The sequence below is a fragment of the Dipodomys spectabilis genome, unplaced genomic scaffold (assembly GCF_019054845.1).
Source record: "Dipodomys spectabilis isolate Male_0828 unplaced genomic scaffold, ASM1905484v1 ptg000125l, whole genome shotgun sequence".
NCBI classification, from domain to species: domain Eukaryota; kingdom Metazoa; phylum Chordata; class Mammalia; order Rodentia; family Heteromyidae; genus Dipodomys; species Dipodomys spectabilis.
Genome location: NW_024870802.1, coordinates 16143054 through 16165499, shown reverse-complemented (window position 1 = coordinate 16165499; position 22446 = coordinate 16143054). Strand labels below are relative to the sequence as shown.

Below are 22446 nucleotides of genomic sequence, written 5' to 3'. Positions count from 1 at the left end.
GTCATACCATCCTCAGGGGCTAGGTCGTAGCAGAGGAGACAAAGCTTGCTCCAATGGCTTTTGAAAACTTGCTAATTATAAGTGCATTAACTGTTTGCATTCAAAGTATTAAAAGTAAATAGATAACTTCTTTTTTTTTTGTCAGTCATGGGGCTTGAACTCTAGGCTTGGGCGTTGTCCCTGCACTCTTCAGCTCAAGGTGAGCGCTCTACCACTTGAGCCACAGTGCCACTTCCAATAGATACCTTCTTAGAAAACAAAAAGGTACTGGAAGAAACTCCCACAATGGTGCAGAAGATATGAGGGTAGTGTCGCATTGTCCCTCACAACATACACAGAATGGAGAATAACTTAGCTGTTTACTTTTTTCAGATACCTTAATACTTCCAGTCCAAACTGTTTCTAGCATACTTACCAACATAGCAATTCTACTAATTACAGAATAACGAAAATCCTTACAAAAAACGAAATTCTAATATGTGCGTGTGTGTATATTAATAATTATGATAAAAGTAATGTAAGTCTTTGGTCAAAAGAACACACCGGACTTGAAAAAACACAGTTAAGGTACTAAGATCAATTGCCCTAGTCATTACCCTACATGCCAATCTTTGGGTGTGTATTTTTCTCTGCAAGCATATTTTGGGACTCCTAGAGAGCTGGGTCAATTCTTAGCCATCTTATGGCACCACCTGATTAAGGTTCTGGCACTAGGAAGCCATAAGCAAAGATGAATGACCAGCTTGGGCAGGTCCCAGAACTCCCAAACTCCAGGCACCTCTCTCTGTCTACATAGTTCTAGGTCCGACTTATTTATCTGTGGTTCTCAGTGGTTGTGGGGAGTCATTAGGACTCAGCCTTCCTCAATCCCCTTTTACAGTGGAGGCACAGGGCCATAGGGAAGTGAAGCCTTGCAAAGGGCACAGAGAAGTTGGGAAGTTGGTTGGTATGCCTATTTATTCCAGCATTCAACCAGCATAGTCCTAGCTGCAGGCCTGGGGTGGGCAGATGTGTGAGGGCTTGGCTGTGCCAGGCCCTGTCCAAAGTGCTGGACATAGAGAAGAGAAAGTGGATGGGAAGGGGAAGATCCTTGCTCCCACAGAGCTTGGGCAGAGACAAAAGTAAAAGAAATACAAGTGATTTTAGGCTCAGGGTAAGTGCTATAGAAGGTATAAATGATGCTGGGAAAGAAGTCCTCAAAACAGCTCTATAAAGTAGAAAACATAATCCCCCCCCCCCCATTCAAAGTACAGGGATCAGGGAACAAAGAAATTAAGTCATTTGCCAGGGTGGAGCTAGAATTGGGATCTGGGGAGTCAGGCTACTGATGCCCTCTGGCTAGGGCAGTCAGCCTAGGGTGCCTCGTTGAGCAGAGGATGGCAAGCCATCCCATGCAGCTGTTCTGTTCACAGTCCTCACTTACTCACCGTGTAAACCTGTCTGTCCTTCAAGATCTAGTTTACAAGTATGCAACTAAACACATACAGGCTTGTATGCAAATGTACACAAATGTATTAACCAAAATATGGTATGTGCAGGGGAGAATTCAGATGATGTAACTCCTTAGAAAAATGAACTCACAGTCCAACAAAGTGAATACCAAGAAGCTGGTGCCTGAAATGTGACAGTGTGGGGGTCAAAGGGAGGAGGCAGCTGAATGAAGAGAGGAAAGAGGCGCAATACAATCATCATATTCACTGTAAATCCAATGAAACTAGGAAAATTGAATGGGAAAGTTAGGTTGGGAGGGGTGGGGAAATGATAAAGGATACATTGTATTTATAAACTGACGTGTTGAATGGTAACCCTTTTGTATAACTACTTAAAAATTATATATATATATATATATATATATATATATATATATATATATTTGTTTTTGTTTTTTGCCAGTACTGGGGCTTGAATTCTGGACCTGGGCACTGTCCCTGAGCTCTTTTTGTTCAAGGCTAGCACTCTACTACTTGAGCCACAGCTCCAGTTCTGGCTTTTTCTGTGATGAACTGAAGATAAGAGTCTCATGGACTTTCCTGACCAAGCTGGCTTAGAACTGTGAGCCTCAGATCTCAGCTTCCTGAGTAGCTAGGATTATAGGCATGAGCCACTGGTGCCCGGCTAAAAAAAAAAAAAAAAAAAAAAAAAAAAAATATATATATATATATATATATATATATATATATATATTAAAAGACCAGAAGAATAATATTCCTCACTAATGAAGCTTTACGACCAAGGTTTTTTGTTGTTAGTGTTGGTGGTGGTGTTCATGGGGCTTGAACTCTAGGCCTGGACACTATCCCTGAGCTCTTCAGCTCAAGGCAATTGCTCTACCACTTGAGCCACAGCACCACTTCCGGTTTTCTGGTGGTTAATTGGAGATAAGAGTTCCACAGACTTTCCTGTCTGAGCTAGCTTTGAACTGCAATCCTTAGATCTCAGCCTCCTGAGTAGCTAGGATTATAGGCGTGAGCCACCAGCACCCTGCCATTTTTCTTTCTCTCTTTCCCTCACTCTTTCTTTCTTTTGTCGATTGTGAGGCCTGAACTCTGGGCCTGGGTGCTGTCCCTTAGCTCTTCAGCTCAAGTCTACCACTCTACCACTTGAGCCACAGCACCACTCCGGACTTTTTCTGCTTATGTGGTACTAAGGAATCGAACCCAGGGCCTCATGCATGCAAGGCAAACACTCTACTACTGAGCCACCTTCCCAGCGCCCCCCTCCCTTTTTTTTTTTTTTTTTTTTAAGGACATATTCTCAACAAGGACAGCACTTTCCCTGAATGTGATGGGCCAGGTCCCATGGGTAATCTACTCAGCCTCACCAAGTCTCTCCTACTTATACTCAGGAGTCCAAATATGCCTTTCTTAGGATACTGACCTGTGAAGTTCCCTCCAATAACATACGGAATGACCCCTCCAGGCCATATCCTCTCTGTCCTCGAGGTTGTGGCTCTGCGGACCCGGGCAGAGAAGGTCTTGATTGTCGCTTTGGAGGTGTCAGAGCTATGTAGAAGTATGGTTTCCTCCTTGTCATCTGCAAGACATTCAGGCACAGTTACTCTTTGCTCTGAGTACACTGACCACATTGTGTACAACTGCATTTGCTATGAATGTACAGAAGGGGGCGCTAAAACTTGAATCCCTAAAGGGGGCATTTTACCTGTCTAGGGCTGGTAGTTTCTGGATAGTAATGAGAAAGTGTAACAAGTGTACCTGCCTCTGATGGATCTGGTTTCTGTGAGATTTTGAAACAGTCCCCTTGGGGTCACAGAATCAAGTGGGCCCAGATAATTTTAAGCCATGGGGTGGTGGTGGTGGATAGAGGTTGGGGTGAACTTTCTTCTCAGAGCCAAAAGCATTTAGAAGAGCAAGCTGAGACTGCCAATTTTGTCAGTTCCGAAATAATTTAGTCAGGATATTGGAAGAAAGAAAGAAATTCTTAGAAAGATGAACCTTGTGGAAAGCAGGGCCTCATAAAATCTCCCAGCACTTCAGTCTCTTGGAATATCTGACCCTTTAAGAGTGGAATGGAGCTGGTTGTGTGTGTGGTTCATAACTTCATAATTGTACTCCTAGCGCTTCAGCGGCTGAGGCAGAAGAATCTTGAGTTCAAGGCCAACCTGGGCAATACATTGATATTTTATACCAGCTATGTATCACCAGCTGGGAAGAATATCAGAGTTAAAAGAGAGAAATCTGGAATCTAGGTGTAGTGAAATCACACAGAGGCTTAATGTTTTGAGTCCAAGTGGTAGGCTTCTGAAAAATAGCTTTTAAAATTATTTTCATGGGTTTACTTCATTAGCTTTATTTATCTAGCTACTTACTTCTCTTTTTATTCTTATGATTTCTTTATATCTTTTTTTCCTTTTGTTAAAAACTGAGGTGTGGCCGGGCGCTGGTGGCTCACGCTTGTAATCCTAGCTACTCAGGAGGCTGAGATCTGAGGATCGCGGTACAAAGCCAGCCCGGGCAGGAAAGACCGTGAGACTCCTATCTCCAAGAAACCACCAGAAAATCGGAAGTGGTGCTGTAGCTCAAGTGGTAGAGCGCTCGCCTTGAGCTGAAGAGCTGAGGGACAGCGCCCAGGCCCAGAGTTCAAGCCCCACGACCGACAAAAAAAAAAAAAAAAAAAACTGAGGTGTGATTTATAATCATAATATTTATCTTTACATAGGATTCAATTCAGTGGTTTCTAGACTATTCGCAGAGACGTGCAATTATCTAGTTGGTGCAGGCCTGGGACAGTAAAGCCACTTCCTTACTGTCAGTGTGTTCATCATTCAAAAAAGAGCACCTACAGCCATGAACAACCACTCCCCGTTTCTCCCTTCAGGGCCTGGAAACCAGTAACCTGCTTTGTTCTGATGGATCTGTGTTTCTATTCTGGAGATTCATATGAATGGAATTACACCACACATTCTGTGTCTGGATCCTTTCGTTTGGCATCTTGTTCTTTTTTTTTCACGTTCATTCGTATTGTATCATGAATCAGTTCTTCGTTCCACTTGATAGCTGAATAATATTCCATTATATGGACAGACCTCAACTGCTTGTTTCCTCCTTTATGTGGCTCCTATGAATAAAACTACTACAAGCATTCATGTACATATTTTTTGGTGAGCATAAATTGGTTGGGTATATTGCTAGGTCAAATGGTAAGTTTGTTTTAGTCTTTTGGGTAATTATCAGATTGTTTTCCACAGCAGTTTCCCTATTTCACAGCCTCACCAGAAATGCACTACAAAGTTCCTTGCCAATAGTTGTTATTGTCAATTTTTTTTATCATCATCTTCCTAATGGATGTGGAGTTGTGATTTTTATTTGCATTTCCCTTGTAACTAATGATGTTAAACATCACATCATGTTCTCTTTGGCCATCTGTGTATCTTCTTTGGAAAAATATTTCTTTAAATCCTTTGTCTACGCCTTATCCTCTTCTTTCTGTGTTACAATTATTTTTAATATGCTATGAAAATCAAACCTTAATCAGATACATAAGTCCCAAATACATTCTCTAGATGATAAGTTTTCTTTTTACTTTCATAGTAGCCTCCTGTTATGTTATGGATCTTAAGTATTCCCCAAAGGTACACCTGTGTAAGCCTTGATCACTAGTCTGTGGCACTATTTTCTAATAGTTAGACTTCTCTAATGGGTAGAGCCAAGTAGAGGAAGTTAGGTCATTGGGCCGGTGTCCTTGCATTAAATATTGGGACTCTATGCTATCCTCCTCTTTCCTTTTTGCCAGACTGGCCTTGAAATGTGATCTTCCTGATATCTTCTGAGATTAGAGGCACAAATCACAGACCCAGTTCTCCCTTTCTATTCATTAACATTGCCTTTAATTAATTAATTTATTTTATTTAATTTTATATTTTTTTGTCGGTTGTGGGGCTTGAACGCTGGGCTTGGGCGCTGTCCCTGCACTCTTCAGCTCAAGGTGAGCACTCTATCATTTGAGCCACAGCGCCACTTCCAGTTTTCTAGTGGTTTATTGGAGATAAGAGTCTCATGGACTTTTCTGCCTGGGCTGGCTTTGAACTGTGATCCTCAGATCTCAGCCTCCTGAGTAGCTAGGATTACAGACATGATCCACTGGTGCCCAGCTTCCTTTAATTTTTTAATGTTATACTTGGTCCAACAAAGTATAAAGAATTGGTGAAATGGAATATAGATGTGAAGAAAACAGAATCTCTCATCTTCTAGTCTTATTCTGAGAAATACACAATTTCTCTCTCTCTCTCTCTCTCTCTCTCACACACACACACACACACAGAGTGAGACCAAAGGAGGATACTCTTAGGAGAGAAACAGAAAAGCATAATACCTATGTGCATCTGATCATACAAAATAATATTTATCAAAATTAATTCCAGAAAATTAAAACAAGAGGTTTTTTCTTTTTTGCTGTTTTTGTTTTCTTTCTCTTTTTGTTCTGCATGTTCATTTATGTCTCACAGTGTAGAAGGGGAGGCCCAGAAATGGAGGAACAAAGGATGAACAAATGCAGTAATGGTACTCCCTGGGCACTATGTTGAAAATGAACTATACTGGGCTGGGAATGTGGCTTAGTGGCTGAGTGCTTATCTATTGTGGATGAGGCCCTAGGTTTAATTCCTTGGTATCACATAAACACACAATAAATAAATAAAATCATTTTTAAAAAAGAAAATGAACTATATAATTTGTGGGTGAGATGGGAGGGAAAAACTGGGAGAATTTGAGGGAAGGGATGATATGTCCAAAAAGACATGTACTCTCTACCTGACTGATATAACTGTAACCCCTCTATATCATCGTTACAATAACACATTTTTTTACAACGCTCAAAACTTGAAATTTTTATTTTGTATTGACTTCCTTTAAAATTTCTACTCTAGTCTTTATTGTCAATGGTTTTGCTGAATGTTGATTCCCTTCAAATCCATCCATTTTCTTGCTCATTGTTACTTCCTGCTTTCCATTTCTCCTGTGTGGAAGTATATCTTCTCAGACTCTTCTATGATGGCAATAAATTCTGTCTATCTGTACCTGTCTTATCCTTCCTTTTCCAAAGCAATGCATGGAGGAATATGCAATATCTGTCAATTTAGATTGACAGATCCCTTTCTCTCAGCTCTTCAAAGATAGCATGCCCGCCCCCACCCATTATGCCTTGTCACCTTCATCTCTGTCAACAACAGATATCTTTTTATGATTATCTGTATATGCATTTATTTTACTTCTCATTTTGGGAGACCAATCAGTATCATTCTTTCTTCTAGAAGCTCTACATCTTCCTTCAATTCTGGAAATGTCTAATTCATCAATCAGATTATAGACCTCTTTCCAGTCTTTGTATGGGAGTCCTCTCACATTCTAGAATTGCTATTGACTATACATTTTGGATATTCATTCGAGAGCCTCCATGTTGCTTTGCCTCCCCTCGCCGCCCCCCCACACACATTTTTATGTCTTTTCTCTCAGTGTTGAGATTTAGATGAATGATGTGCAAGGATTTTCTACTTCCCTTTTTTTCCCTCATTAACTGTGTTCAATATATTATTTTTCTGATTTCAGTTTCAATGAATATAGTTATTAGTTGTTGAACTGCAGCTAGTGCTTTTTCCACAGTGTCTCTTTTCCCCCATTATTATTTCAACTTCTTCCTTTGGCTCAAGACTCATTTCAGTCATATTCATTGTCATTCCACTGAGATACTATTTTTTCCAATTTATTGTGTCTGCCAGTTCTCCTCCATGGACTAACTTTTGGGGTCCTAAGTTCATTTTTAGGCAAGTGCTGTGTGCTTTGGCTCATGGATGCAAATGTATTTCTTTTTTTTTTTTGTCGGTCGTGGGGCTTGAACTCTGGGCCTGGGCGCTGTCCCTCAGCTCTTCAGCTCAAGGCGAGCGCTCTACCACTTGAGCTACAGCGCCACTTCCGGTTTTCTGGTGGTTTATTGGAGATAAGAGTCTCACGGTCTCTCTTGCCCGGGCTGGCTTTGAACCGCGATCCTCAGATCTCAGCCTCCTGAGTAGCTAGGATTACAGGCGTGAGCCACCAGCGCCCGGCTGCAATTGTATTTTGTATCAATAAGGGTTGTGGGATTCTATGATTCCAGATCAATTTTGTGTTAGCTTCTCAGTCTGGAGTTTCCACATAGAGAAAGTATGATTTTATGTCTGCATGTGGAAAAAGCTTTGGGATTGAGTGTATGGTAAAGGAGAGCTTGCCCTTACAGATTGGGATGGATAGCAGCATCTTTTTCCTGTCCTCTGAGCATCTCCTTTGAGAGCATCTATTTCATGTGAGGTTTCTGTCTTTGCTTCGTGTTTCACATGGTATTAAAGCGCAGCTCCTGAACCTCTGTAGGCATTAAGATTACAGCTCCTGACCTCTTAAGTCACAATCCAATTTCAGTACCTGCCTGGATGCTCTATCACCTGAGATTTACTTCTATGAGCTAACATTCCCTGTTCATTCCTAATCCTGGCCATTTACCCTCTTTCCTTTGACCTCAACTGTGTTTATAATTTAGAGCAGGGAAATAATATTTCTACACTGCCCCCCCCCACACCATTTCTATGCTTGCAGAAAGGGTTTCTACCAGTTCAGTTGGTTGGCGGATCTAGAAAGTTCGAATGTAATACACTTTTAAACCTAAAATTAATTGTTTTACTGCTGGAATTTCTAGAACAGAAGTCATACACTTGCAGTCTTGGGATCAACCCAACCCACAGATGTGTTTTGTTTGGCTTGGACACTTTTGGCTCACAGTATGTTTTTTTTTTTTTTAAATCTCACTCTAGAAGCCAAATTTTAAAAGTCAAGAGATTTCACGAACTAATTCAAATTTTCTTTATAAATGGTGAAAGTCAGCCCATCTCCCACTGTGGTACAACCCACCAAAGTGAAGGGGTATCTGCTCCACATCGTCCCTGTTCTGCCATTTGTCAGACCCTCTCTCCCAGGTTTCACTGCTCCATCCAGCTCATTTGCTCATTTACATGCCCTTATGAATATTCTAATTTATGATGCCAGCCCTAAAATCCATTGCCTTGGGATTTCAACTGTTCAAGTGGACCGAAATCTCCACGGGGGCAGGAACCATGGCCGGCTTGTCTAGCACTGCGCTCCATACACGGCAGTGCCTGACTAGTGGTGTGCGTTCAATATTTTTGTAATTTGGATGAATGAATTAGAGAATGGACAAGCTATTCTAAAAATAAACAGCCCAACAGTCCAAACAATTCTGTGGCAGAAACCTCTCTAAAATGTTGGCAGCAACGAAAGCCTTAATGTTTACATCCTGAGAATTGTGTCTTAAGTAATCACAGGCAGCGATGTAGCAAGTGGAAGTTTGTTATTCATTTCCCATATGGTTTTCAACAAGTCTCTTAATTTTCCTCTGCTGCCAATTCTCCTTTGGAGAATGGGCAAAAATACTTCTCTATTCGAGGGAATAACAGTAAGACATCCCATGTTGCTCCCACAAGCTGTGCTATATATACATGTGACCTAGCATTGTAAGGGCTGCTTTTATGCAGCCGAGACAGCATGGGAAAATCTTAAGTGCACCTGGAAAGAGACTGGGGTGTAATTTCCAGAGATGGATTATTGAATGACAGCTTCCCCTTCGGTCCAGTGAGAAATTTAATTTGCCGAGGACTCAACACAGGAAGCATTTGCCGATTAAAAATATGTCTAAACAGATGTTCTGCTTAGCCTGGAAGAAGGATCTTAATGCAACTGTCATTATTGGATTTTCTTGGATTACTACTATCTGGAATTGGAGTCCAAATAGAAGGATGTAATTATTTATTATGGCCAAGAGTCTTGCATTTGAAGAGGAGCTCAGGGGTGTCTGAAAGGATTTACCACGCTAGGGGTAGAGTGGGGGGATAGAACACATTTAAATTCCCTGGCTCTGAGGATGGACCCTGTCTTCCATGAAGGAACAGAGCAGCCATTGCTATTCAACGTTCCAATTTCCAGCTGAAGGCACAGACGTGTCATAAACAGAACCAGGCCTGACCCAGCCCTCTCAAGCGAGGAACTGCAATTTTTAGATTAGGCAACTGTTCATTCCCGCACCGGAAGGAAATACTGTGACTGTGCAGCCATCTGTAAAATCCTCACCCCTGAGTGATGGGAAAATGTGCACCTTGCCTGCCACGATCCTGAAGGACTAAAGAACAGCGCCTTGGTGAAAAGAAGAACTATAGATTATTCTCCACAATGGCTTTTAAATCTGGCTGCACATTAAAATTAAAGTGGGAACTGGGAGCCACCGGCTCATGCTTCTAATCCTAGCTACTTAGGAAGCTGAGACCTCGGATCTCGGTTCAAAGCCATCCTGGGCAAGAAAGTCCATGAGATTCTTATCTCCAAGTAGCCACCCAAAAAGCCATTAGTGAAGCCGTGGCTCAAGTAATAAAGGGCCAGCCATGAGCAAAAAGTTAAGGAATTGCACCTAGGCTCAAGTTCAAGCCCCAGTAATAGTACTAAAAAAAAAAAAAAAAAAAGAATCAAATTGGGGAGCTTTAAAAAAAAAAGTCCTGGTCACTAGTGGCTCATGCCTGTAATCCTAGCTACTCAGAAGGCTGAGATCTGAGGATCACAGTTAGAATCCAGCCCAGGTAGGAAAGTCTGTAAGACTCATCTCCAATTAATCACCGAAAAAGCTCAAAGTGGTGCTATGGCTCAAGTGGAGCTCAGGGACTGCACCCCAGCCCAGAGTTTGAGCCTCAGGACTGGGGGAACAAAACAGTCCCGGTTTCTTCCCCTTGTCCAGAGATTATGACTCAACTGCATAGAGTAGAGTTTGGCAGCTGCAGTTTTTAAAGCTTACTGTCAATGACAAAACTTGGTGATGTTGAGGAGCAAGTGATACAGATGAAAGGTTAAAATGCAGGGGTTAGGGACAGGGGAATTTAAGCTTAAGATAAATGCCACCACTTTCCACCTGTGTAGCTTTGGACAAACCACTTGGGCCTCGGCGCCTGACTTCCTGCTGCATGGTTGTGAGAGGAACACTAAATCTGGCAATGAAAGCAAATGCTCAGGGTAAGGAAGGCTCAGGGTAAGGCTGCTGGAGAGCAGCAGTTAGCACCATGAAGGTCTGCTCTCAGGACAGATTAAAACAAGGGGCTCAAGTGAGTGGTTATACCTAAATAACTGCCACCAGTAACACTGGAGGGTGACAGGTTAGTTGTCAGATTCTATTATTCTTTGCTTTTGCCCCCAAAGCCTAAGGGCCTGTATCTAAAAGTGGAAAGCCCATTCTCTTTTATGAATATGCTTCTGGAATTCAGTCTCGCTCCAGTCACAGCTTCGTCCATGGAGCAGTTACACACCCCATTTCATTAACCCCATTACAACCCCAAATGTGTTCTGAAAGCCCGGCTCTAGGGAAGGGGGTCCTTTCACCAAAGGCCATGCTGGGGCTACTGAGGGAGCAGTTCCGAAATTCACCCCTCCCCAAAGCTGCAAACACAAATCCCACCGTCAGGGCTGAAGGGAGCCACATAATGCCAGGAAATAAATCTCTGCTGAAATGAGCAGGCCTTGAGCTCCCCCTCCTTTCTCCTGCTTGGGCGGTCTCTTGTTCTGGGGTGGCGGAAGAAGGGCAGGTTGCAATTAAAGAGGAATCTGAGACCCACACACATTATCTTTAATTTAAACCAAAACAAAAGGCACCCCAAGCTGGTGTCCAAGAGTGTCCCAAAGGTATAGGATGGAAAGGACAGGAAGGATGGAGGAAAGAGCATCACAAGTCTGTCCTTGCTGCACCGCTGGGGTCTTCTTCCTCCTCTGGCTTGCCTTGGATGCTCAAACAGCTGCTGGTGTGCTGCTAAATAATACAGAGTGGAAGCATTGGCCTAGACTTGACATTATTATTCCCTTCAAACCAACAGGCCCAGCTGGAGGACTCCACACTATGAATCTTGCCAGCCTCAGAGGTGTGTGGGTATGGGGAGATCATCATTATCATCTACCTTAAAAAGTTTAAGGCCTTTTGCTGCCAATGCGCGTCCTGTACGCAACCCAGCTAGAGGCCGAATTTTAATGGACTGCAGCCTCATTCCTTCCGGTCCTTCTTTTGTGATTGTGTTTCTGTGCAGCTGTTGAACAGCTGTGGAATCCCAGTCCAGAGGTGGATGATGTGCTCTCAGTGCTGTGGAGTGTCAGTCTTGGAAGTGGAGGTGGAGAGAAAGAAGGGGAAGAGCTATATTCACTGAGCACCTTTACAATCTTGGCATGGCTTCATGTAAATATTATTTCTAATTCTTCCAAGCCTCTTATGGGAAATTGGATAACTCATCCAGTGACAGCTATCAAATGGTTGGGCCAGGGCTCAATCCCAAATGTGTGTGACTCTCTCAGTTTAGTTGGTTGGGTTACTTGATAGTCTCAGGCGTGATATATATACTTAAACTCTGATAACAGCAATTGATGGTGAGGAAGTAAGATGAAATACTAGTCTCCAGATATGGCTACTTGTCTGCGAATTCATGCCGAGTCTTCCTACCGTAGCATCTACTTCCTTTTCTTTGAGCTTGGGGCTGGCCCTTTGGCTTGTTTTGACGGTGGCAGAAGTAGTTGTTTGGTTCAGGACTAGCATCTTCTGCTTCTTCCTTCTGGAGAAGCAGCCACCATGCTGGAGCAAGTCTCAGGCAAGACAGTAATGAGGGGTCAGGGCCAGGTGAAGGCATACTGGTCACCAGGGGTGAGTCATGCTACTGCGGGACCCTTCATCCAATCTAGTTGTGAGGCCAATGCAGTCAAATGAGTGACCGCAGGATGAAGAGATAGATACCACTTGGGTTAGGTAGCCCACAGAATCATAAAAGATAACAAGGCATCATTTAAAGTAAAGTTCAAGGGTGGTCTGTGCAACAATAAATAATATAAATAGTAGAGGAAGAATAAGATGTGGTATGCATATCACTGCAGTGAAATAACCAACCCCTCTGGCTTCATGCCCACAGCCTGGAGTCCATTTTTACCACCAACTACTGCTTGTCTGTAGCCATATGTGACCATAGGATTCTGATATTTAAACATTATTCTTACTGGGTGCCAGTGGGTCATATCTGTAATCCTATTTACTCAAGAGGCTGAGATCTGAGAATCACAATTTGAAGTCAGACTGGGCAGAAAAGTTCATGAGATTCTTATTTCAATTAGCCAGCAAAAACTAGAAGTAGAGGTGTAGTCCAAGTAATAGAGTACTAGCCTTGAGCAAAAAAGCTAAGAGAGAGCATCCAGGCCCTGAGTTTATGCCTTAGTGCTGACACACACACACACACACACACACACACACACACACACACACACACACACAAACACACATTATTCTTTTGCTCAACAGTTAACCTTACATAGAAGGAACATTACTGCCATGTGCTACCCTTAATTCCTGCAGAGGTGAGACAAAGTCCTGTGGCCATAAATCACTGTGAATGGGAAAAGCTCCTCCAAAAACAAGACACTTCAGTGACTGCCAAGCTAGAAGCTCTTAGGATTGGCGGACTGCACACATTTATGTCTGAGCCTTTATGGCCCCAGGGTCATTCTGGACAGGCTCCAAATGACAGGTGGCCCTTGCCTGCAAACAACAGCCACCATCCTTCCCTCTTCCCTTGGCAGCCCACGGGACTCTAGTTCACACAGTCCCCAGCTCCTGCCTAGCTGTGTCTTCCTCCATGCCCACCAGTCTCTCCTTCACCAAGCCGCCTTGTTCTCTGGTCTTTACCTTCTCTCCTCTCAGACCTTCAGAAGCTTCAACTCTCAAGCCAAATTCCTGGGAGATGACTTAAACCAGAAAAGCAGAATTGACCTGACATCCATAAAGTTGGTTTTTACCAGAGTTTACCTGAATCCCTAAGCAACAAATGACACCCCTCCCCCAAACTCCTCTTTCTTTTATTTTCTGGCAACAAGCTGCTCCATTCCACCAAAGAAAAACACTTTTCTTGTGCCCACTGACTCAGTTGCTTAAACTGAGGCTCAAAAAAGAGCTGCCAGGGGGGCTGGGAAGGTGGCTCAGTGGTAGAGCGCTTGCCTTGCATGCATGAGGCCCTGGGTTCAATTCCTCAGCACCACATAAGCAAAAAGAAATAAGCCGGAAGTGGCGCTGTGGCTCAAGTGGTAGAGTGCTAGCCTTGAGCTGAAGAGCTGAGGGACAGTGCCCAGGCCCAGAGTTCAGGCCCCACAACTGGACCCAAAAAAAAAGAGCTGACAGGGGGCTGGGAAGGTGGCTCAGTGGTAGAGTGCTTGCCTTGCATGCATGAGGCCCTGGGTTCGATTCCTCAACACCACATAAACAGAAAAAGCCAGAAGTGGCACTGTTGCTCAAGTTGTAGAGCACTCGCCTTGAGCTGAAGAGCTGAGGAACAGAGCCCGGGCCAAGTTCAGGCCCCATAACTGGCAAAAAACAAAAACAAAAACAAAACAACAACAACAAAAAGAGCTGCCAAAGACTATGAGCAAGGGACAGTGAATAACTGATCAATGAGTACAGGAGGGTCTCTTAGAGTGACAGAAAATTTTGGCAATAGATAGTGCGGATGGTCACACAGCATTGTAAATGTACTTAATGCCACTAAATGACGTACTTTAAAACGTTCGTAAGAGATAAGTGGGTATAGTGGTGCATACCTATAATCCCAGCACTTGGAAGACTGAGGCAGGAAGATTATGAGTTTGAGGCCAGCTTAGGCTACAAAGTGAGATGCTGTCTCAAAAAAAAATGTTAAAATGGCAAGCTTTTGGCTTGTCTGTATTTTGCCATGATGAACAAATAATAAAAGGTACTCAGAGACTTGGGAGGGCCTCATATACATACCCTTTCTAGCTGCCTGGCTGCTGGTGTTCGAAGCTGAAGCTGTTGTGTTTGGCCAGTTCTCAGACGCATGCTCTTCCAGCCCACCTAGAAGAAGAGGAGAAAAGGGGATGAAGACAAAGCTTCACAGCAGCATCAAAAACAAGGGGGCAAGCCCACCACAAGCACAGTCACTATGGACCAGCAGAATTTGTCTAGCTACCATTTGCTAACACCTATGGTGTTCTGGGCCCTGGTTTAGATGCCAAGGTTTGGGTTTTTTTTTTTAAATAATCACATACACCATTCATAAATCAATGAAAATATTATTCTCGATTGGTCAAGGGTACTCAGAATGAACTTTCCAAGTCAACAAACAAGCCCAAAGTCAGCTTCCTCAACATTCCTACAAGACTAAATGCAAAGAGGCAGCTGCTGGCCGGGGGGCCCCGAGGGTAGGAGACAGCGTTGCTGCAGCTGGATGTGTGACGAACTGGACAACTGCTGCCCTGATGCTCTGGGCACTGGCAAGGCACCGTGGTGTCCTCTAGGGGGAGAGTCTCCTTTAGGAAATTGCTGGGTTTCATTCATAAACTGGACTCTGCAGACAGTGTGCCCTCTGAGAAGAGCCAGGCTCATATGGGCTGTCAGTGGCCACCATCTACACGTGTCCACATTTGTCTCCTCCGGGGGAATGCCAACCAGCAAGCCTTTGTTAGTTCTGCTGTGTCCAATACAGCTGCAAGCATCATGATCCAGCTGTGAAGAAGACCTTGCTTGTGCTGTGCCTGCCCAACACGTGTATGTTCTAAATGGGGAGATGGGTTGGAAACAGCAAGTGAGAAAACAAGTGAACAGCTGAGTACAGGCTCAGAACATGTTCTAGAGGATCGCTGAATACCCATGATTACCATGCGCTGTGCACAATGACCAGTCATGGAACCAGCCTAGTGCCTAGTGTCCATCAGAAGATGGACAGAAAACACAATAGAATACTATTCAGTCATTAAGAATAAAATGATGCCATCTGTAGGGGGAAAAAATGATGAAACAAGATTATCACAGTAAGTAATATACGCCAGACTAAGAAAGTCAGATGTCACGTGCTTCCTTTCATAGGTGCAATCTAGACATAATCAACAAAAAGGCCGTGAAAGTGAGAGGATACTAGGGGGCAGGAAGTGGGAAAGGACAGAATGAGAGGGCAGAATGTGATCAAAGCGTGTTGTATGCATGCATGAAAATGTCATGATAAAATCCACTTAAAATGTCTTGCAAGGTTAAAAGGGAGATGGGAAAGAGGGGGATAAGAAAGAACTAGAAGGGGTGATTGTGATTAAAGGGCACGATATGCATGCATGGAAATAGCACAATGAAACCCTGCTTGAACATTTCACATGTGCTTATAAAATGATTTTAAAGAAGAAAATGCCATGCAGATCACAGTGTGAGGGGGGTGGGAATGGAAGCGCTGTGAGCATCGTGGTGGGGGACAGCCTCTGTGAAGGCAACTCTGGAGTTAAAACGTAAGACAAGAGGGCTGGCTGGGTGCTGGTGTTCGCCCCTGTCATCTTAGCTACTCAGGAGGCTGAGATCTGAGGGCTGCAGTTTGAAGGCAGCCCAGGCAGAAAAGTCTGTGAGATTCTTTTCTCTAATTAACCAGCAAAAGGCCAGAAATGGAGTTGTGGATCAAGTAGCAAAGCACCAGCCTTGAGCAAATAAAGCTCAGGGACAGCTCTCAGGCTCTGAGTTCAAGCCCCAGTAGCACTGACATGTGCACATATGCGTGCGTGCACGCACACACACATACATATATACCTGCACAAAACCACCATAATTTCTCCAAATCCACAATGACAGTCCCCCCGACCCCCAGAACTCCATCCATGTGGCAAATAATTTTACAAAATTATTTTACAAATTTTACAAAAGAGAAAACAAGGTGACTAGTCCAGGGCTGCTGGTCCCCTGAGGGGACACTGGGTACTCAGGACATGGTCTCCTTGTCAGAACCCCTACCCAGAACCCAATGTGGCCCCAACATGACTGGAGACAGCAAATGGCCCCTGTACCAACTCCCCAGGGCGCCTTCTTCCCTCTGGTGGCTCTGCAGGAGCTGCAGCTGCCAGGCCTCCTGTAGACAGGTCCCCTCCTAATGACAGGAGGCTCCCCCACTGGATCCTGCTCCTTCTGCTGCCTTTCTGGCCAACTCAGAATCCACTCATACACTCCCTACAGCTGCCGGGGCCGGGGCTGCCAGCTCCTGGCCCTCGGGTATTCTTCCAGTTGCAATATCATTTCCTCTCAGGCTAAAGGTCAGGGGAAATCCTGATGGTGTGACATGGTTCGGCAGCAGAGGAATGTGCCATCTGTGAAGGGAAAGTGAGCTACAGGAGGCTCCTCTCCGCTACACAGGGATGGATGAGAACTTGGGCGTTAGCATCCTCCATCTGTTAAATGGGCTGTTGAGGACCAGATGAGGTAATGGGTTTGTTTAGGCATGCGTTCATTTAACAAATATTTATCCAACACCTGCTACAGGCCAGACATTGTTTCTGCTTTCTGGGATGCAACACAGAAGAAACTCTACCCTGACCTCATAGAAATTATATTCTGATGGAAGGAAGAGGAAAACATCATAAACAAAGAGGCAACAAGTTGGTTGTTCATAAGTGTTATGAGGGAAATAAGTGAGAGTGAGGAGACCAAGGAATGCTAGGGATGAGGGGCTGCCATTTCATTTCTCTGAAAAGAGAGAGGAAAAGTCTGCCACATCTGGAGAGGAGCATTCAAACGGACAAAAAGTCTGCCATATCTGGAGAAGAGCATTCAAATGGACAGCACAGCTAGTACAAAGGGTCTAGGGTGGGTATGTTCATGGCCGAGTATAGGCTAGGGTATGACAGGAACGGAATGAACAAGGGAAAGTATGGCAGGCAACGAGGTCATGGGCAAGTGGCTACACAGATAGCTCGTTGGGGATCTTGCTGCCATTTTTAGGACTTTGGCTTCACTCTGAGTGATCTAGATAAGATTTAGGGGATGTAAGAGGAGTTTTGTATCTGCACAGCTTTGTATGTGACAGGGATTATTAATAGTAAGCAGGAGAGGACAGAGTTGCTGAGCTCTGAAATAAGATTCCATATAAATGGAAGCCCAGCATGGATGGTTGGCAAGTTAAGTCTTGCTTAATTCCTGCAAAAGTGGGGGAGGGGGGTGTTGTACCCGGGCCCAATCCTGGTTCAAGGTACGCTGGAATGGCACATGGCTGTACTGGAGGGAGTCATGCTGAAGCGGGCAGATGTGTGTGTGTGTGTGTGTGTGTGTGAGAGAGAGAGAGAGAGACAGAGAGAGAGAGAGACAGAGACAGAGACAGAGACAGAGAGAGACAGACAGAGAGAGACAGAGACAGAGAGAGCAGAGAGAGAGAGAGAGAGAGAGATTTGTTTCTCTTCGATTTTGAATAGTTGCAAAGTTCTGGAGTTGAGGAAGACCAGATAACCCCCAGTTCCTGGATATGACTGAAAGAACCAATGTTTGCCAAAGGCCAATCAAGGGTTGACCCAGTTCTAATAACAAGTCCAAGCACTTTCCTGACCTGGAAGTTTGTGGCCTCATAAAGACCCTAGAACACCCTCTTCTTCGGGAACAAGGGCAAGGAGATTTGCCTGTCCTAAGGGTCCAGAGGGGTTAATAAGGAAAACAGCTGGAGGGGACGCTGTGTGGAACCCACCATCCTTCTCAGCAGTCTCAGGCCAAGGAATAAACAAGAGCAAGTGAGGAGCCTGGTAGAAGCCAGCAGTTCCTGAGGGCCACAGAGGGATACTGTCCAGGTCTGTGAGAGAACACAGTTAAGAACCCAATCTCACCTCTGCCCTCATCATCAGGTAGTGAGACTTTTTACCTCGAAGCTGCAAAGCTGGCAGTTTCAGAGCGTCAGACCCCATTAGACCTGAAGTTGGTTGGTGTTCTTTGGCTGCTCCCCTGATGAAAACCCTTCCCGGTCCCTATGGCCCTTGGGGAAGAATTCCAACTCCTAAGACAACTGACAGGCCCAGCAGTATGGCCCAGCTAGGATCCTCTTCTAGGGACCTTGGGGTGGTGGGCCTCATCGGCTCCTTCCACATCCAGACTCCTCAGAAAGGAACCATCCCATAATGTTTAGATTTTTCTTTTCTTTTCCTTTCCTGGATGCACACTCCCAAGCCAAAACTACTTTTTTACTTGGCCCAATCCTACTGGTCTTGCAATTACCCAGTTGGCCACTACTTCCATTGGGAGACTCTGCTCCTCTTTGGTTATAAACCCTTCTCCACTGCATTCCCCCAGTCTATAAACTCTTCACAGCCTTGGTCACAAGGTATGGGATCTCCTTTATTATGTTCAGTGGATTCCCCACAGCCTAATTTTTTTTTTTTTTGGGTCCGGTCATGGGGCCTGAACTCTGGGCCTGGGCGCTGTCCCTCAGCTCTTCAACTCAAGGCTAGCGCTCTACCACTTGAGTCACAGCGCCACTTCCGGCTTTTTTCTTTTTGCTTATATGGTGCTGAGGAATCGAACCCAGGGCCTCTGGCATGCAAGGCATGCGCTCTACCACTGAGCCACCTTCCCAGCCCTAATTTTTATATTTGCTTAGCTTGAAGGAAGGGAACCCGAATACCCAGCATCCAGGCTTTGTACATAGCAGGTGCCCAATAACATATGTTGATGGGTGGCAAATGAATGAATGAATGGTCCAGATAGATTGTGCTTTTAAAAAAACTCAACTGCTTCTAGTGCAGATTTAACTGTTGGAAAAAAATTGTCTTTATTAGTTTTTCTGGAGAGGGAGGCAGCTATTCTTGGAAAACTGGCTTTCAACCTTGGCTGCAATTTTGAATGATCTGGGAAGTCCTTTAAAAAGTATTAAGGCCTGAGCTTCAATACTCAGAAGTCTGATTTGATTGGTCTCGGGCATACCCAGTGGCATAGGGACTTCTTATACAAAGAATAGTCAAAGTTGAACTTGGAAGCCTTGAGAAGCTGCAAACACATATAATCCCAGAACTTGGAGGATAAGGAGTTCAGAGCCAAGAGACACTGTCACAAAAAGAACAACACATTAAAAAAAAAAAAAGGTTAAGCATAGCTACTCAGAACCCTGGAAGAGGAGGCCTCATCGCCCAAGCTCACAAGGAGCTACAGATGTAGAGCTGGAAAAGCCACACCATACCTGTAAATGGGATGCAAAAGTGTTCCTGTTTACTTAAAAAAACTAGAAAGACAGGAGAAGCTCAGGCTATAACTGTGACCATGGATCCTAGAACAAAGAAGAGAGAGAATAGCTTGATTCAGACAAAGGCTGGGGAAGAGGGGATACATTTGTGGTATGGGATATATTTTTCCTGAGGAATGATTACAAGACAAATCTATCTATCTATCTATCTATCTATCTATCTATCTATCTATCTATCTATCTATCTACCTATCTATCTATCTATCTATAGATAGATAGATGAGAGGATAAGCAAAGATCTTGTAGATTTCATTAATCACATGGATTCATTCAAACATCTCCTTTGCATAAGAAACCCAGGCTTACAGCTGGTCTCTGGGAAAGAAAGCCCTCCAAGCCTTGAAAGAGCTCTGGGGCTGTCCAAGCTCTCCCTGATACACAGGGGGCCAGGCCAGGCCAGTGATTCAGGGAGCCTGCTGAAATGTTTCTATCCAGCATTTGCAATTCAATCCCACAGTTTCCTTTACGGAACAATTCACTAAATTCAGAGTTGTTCTTTTTTCTAATTCACCATATAATTCACCTCCCAAGTTCAATTAAGAAGCAATCTGTTAGCAACTTTGAGAGCAAGCTGCTTTTCTTTGGGAAAGCTCAAATTTCTTCCGCTTCTAACAAAAAGTACCTTAATGATATGCATCATAGGAGACACTGGTGTACACACAACGCCCCTTTACCTAATCAACAAAATATTAACAGCACACATCAGAGATAACTAGGCAGGAAGAGATGGGATTTTCCAAAGCCCAGGAGGACAGGTTCTTGTGCCATACATCAATTTGCTCATTTGAACAAGTCTTGTGAATATTCATGGATATGGACAAAAACGTTATTTTAATTATTCTTTCCTGGGGCTGGGAAGGTGGCTCAGTGGTAGAGCACTTGCCTTGCATGCATGAGGCCCTGGGTTCCATTCCTCAGCACCACATAAGCAAAAAGAAAAAAAAGCTGTAAGTGGTGCTGTGGCTCAAGTGGTAGAGCACTAACCTTGAGCTGAAGAGCTGAGGGACAGCGCCTAGGCCAGAGTTCAGGCCCCACAAACAGATCAAAAAAAAAAATTATTCCTTCCTTTTTAAAAAAAAAATCTTTTGTGCCAGACCTGAGGCTTGAACTCAGAACCTCATGCTTGTGCTTGGCTTTTTGACTCAAGGGCAGAGCTTTACCACTTGAGCCACACCTCCATTTAGAGCTTTTTTTATTAGCAAATTTGGAGATAAAGAGACTCAGGGACTTTCCAGCCTGGCAGGCTTTGAACTGAGATCTTCAGACCTCAGCCTCTTGAGTAGCTAGGATTACAAGGGTGAGCCACTAGCATCTGGCTCCCTTCATTCATTCATTCTGTGTGTGTGTGTGTGTGTGTGTGTGTGTGTGTGTGTGTGTGTGTGTGTGTGTGTGTGTGTGTGTGTGTGTGTGTGTGTGTGTGTGTGTGTGCTGGTCTTGGGGCTTGAACTCAGGGCCTGGGTGCTGTCCCTGAGCTTTTTCACTCAAGGCTAGTGCTCTACTACTGTGAGTGCCACTTCCAGTTTTCTGGTGGCTAATTAGAGATAAGAGTCTCATAGACATTCCTGCCTGGGTTAGCTTTGAACTGTAATCCTCAGATTTTAGCCTCCTGAGTAGCTAGGATTACAGGCATGAGCCACCTGCACCCAGCTCTCTTCTTCATTCTTGAGGCTTAACATTATTTGATCTCAGGTTTACTTAAAACACAACAGCTGCCATTCTTTATCTACAGATTTTTTGAAAGTACATCCCATGTAACCTATTGAATCTCCAAGTTGACGCCTGCAAAGGGGACTGTTCCCATTTTATATTCAGGGAAACTGAGTCTGAGAGCACACACAGTGAATGGAGAAGTTGGAATTCTCTCCAGGTGAGTAAAGCAACCTTGCTTGATCACACAGTATGGTAAATTCATGAAGTCATGACTGACTCACAGTCATCCTAATTCCTCAGAAAGCTGACATCTGGGGGATGGCAGTTCACAGCCAGCCTAGACAGAAAAATCTAGACTCCATCTTCAAAAGAACCAGCAAGAAAGGCTAGAGGCATGTCTCAACTGGTAGAGTGCCAGCCTAACAAGCACAAAGCTCTGAGTTCAAGCCCTGCTACCTAACCCTTCCACCCCCCCCAAATCTAGCATAAAATTACTTCACTTCAAGAAAACAGAATTATCTCCAGCATACAATTCTAAAAACCATTTACACTCACTCACTGACTTGGCTAAGCATCTGATCCAGCAGTACACTGCTGGGGTCCTCAGGGTGAACAGCCACTACCTCCTGTAGACCTTCATCGTGCCTGGGGTTTACTGGGTAGGGTAGGTGGGGGATTAGCACAAACAATGACATATCCTGGAAGGATTAAGCACTTGTAACAGTTTTAACAGTTTTATGGAGAATGGAGCCCAGAGTAGGTCTCTCTGCATAGTTGACATTTGACTTGAGCGTAACTGATAAGGGAGTATCTATCTGAGGAAGATTATAAACAAACTAAAACTGCAAGATTTCTTTCCTGAGGAAGAAAAAAATGGAGCCTGGTGTGTCTGGAGCTGGGGCCTAAGGGAAGCTTGATTGGTAGGGATGGCATTGCCTGAGTCTTATCCTCAGGATGTTATTTTAATTTGCAGGGTTCTAAGTAATATGCACAAGAATCCTATGAATAACCAAAATTGTATTCTCTTTCTTTCTCTTTCTCTCCTAGCTTACTTAGTTATACAGAGACAGATTTCATTGATCTTATTCCTTTTTTTTTTAACGGAAAAGAAAATTGAGGTCCATGAGTAAGTGAACAAGTTGTATAGGTCCCCCACTAGTCAAGGATTGAATTTGTGTCCCAGGTGGGCCAATCTGACTCGAAGCCATGCC

General features: G+C 44.1%; 1 protein-coding gene across 1 annotated transcript in view; it reads right to left on the bottom strand.

Moving 5' to 3' along the window:
* The window catches only part of Tll2 (tolloid like 2), a 114355-nt gene that overhangs the window by 49068 nt on the left and 42841 nt on the right, over positions 1–22446 (bottom strand). The window contains exons 3-4 of the mRNA XM_042689365.1: positions 14335–14418; positions 2878–3033 (exon numbers count right to left, since the gene is read on the bottom strand). Coding sequence (XP_042545299.1) covers positions 2878–3033; positions 14335–14418 — 240 coding nt within the window. The remainder of the gene's footprint in view (positions 1–2877; positions 3034–14334; positions 14419–22446) is intronic.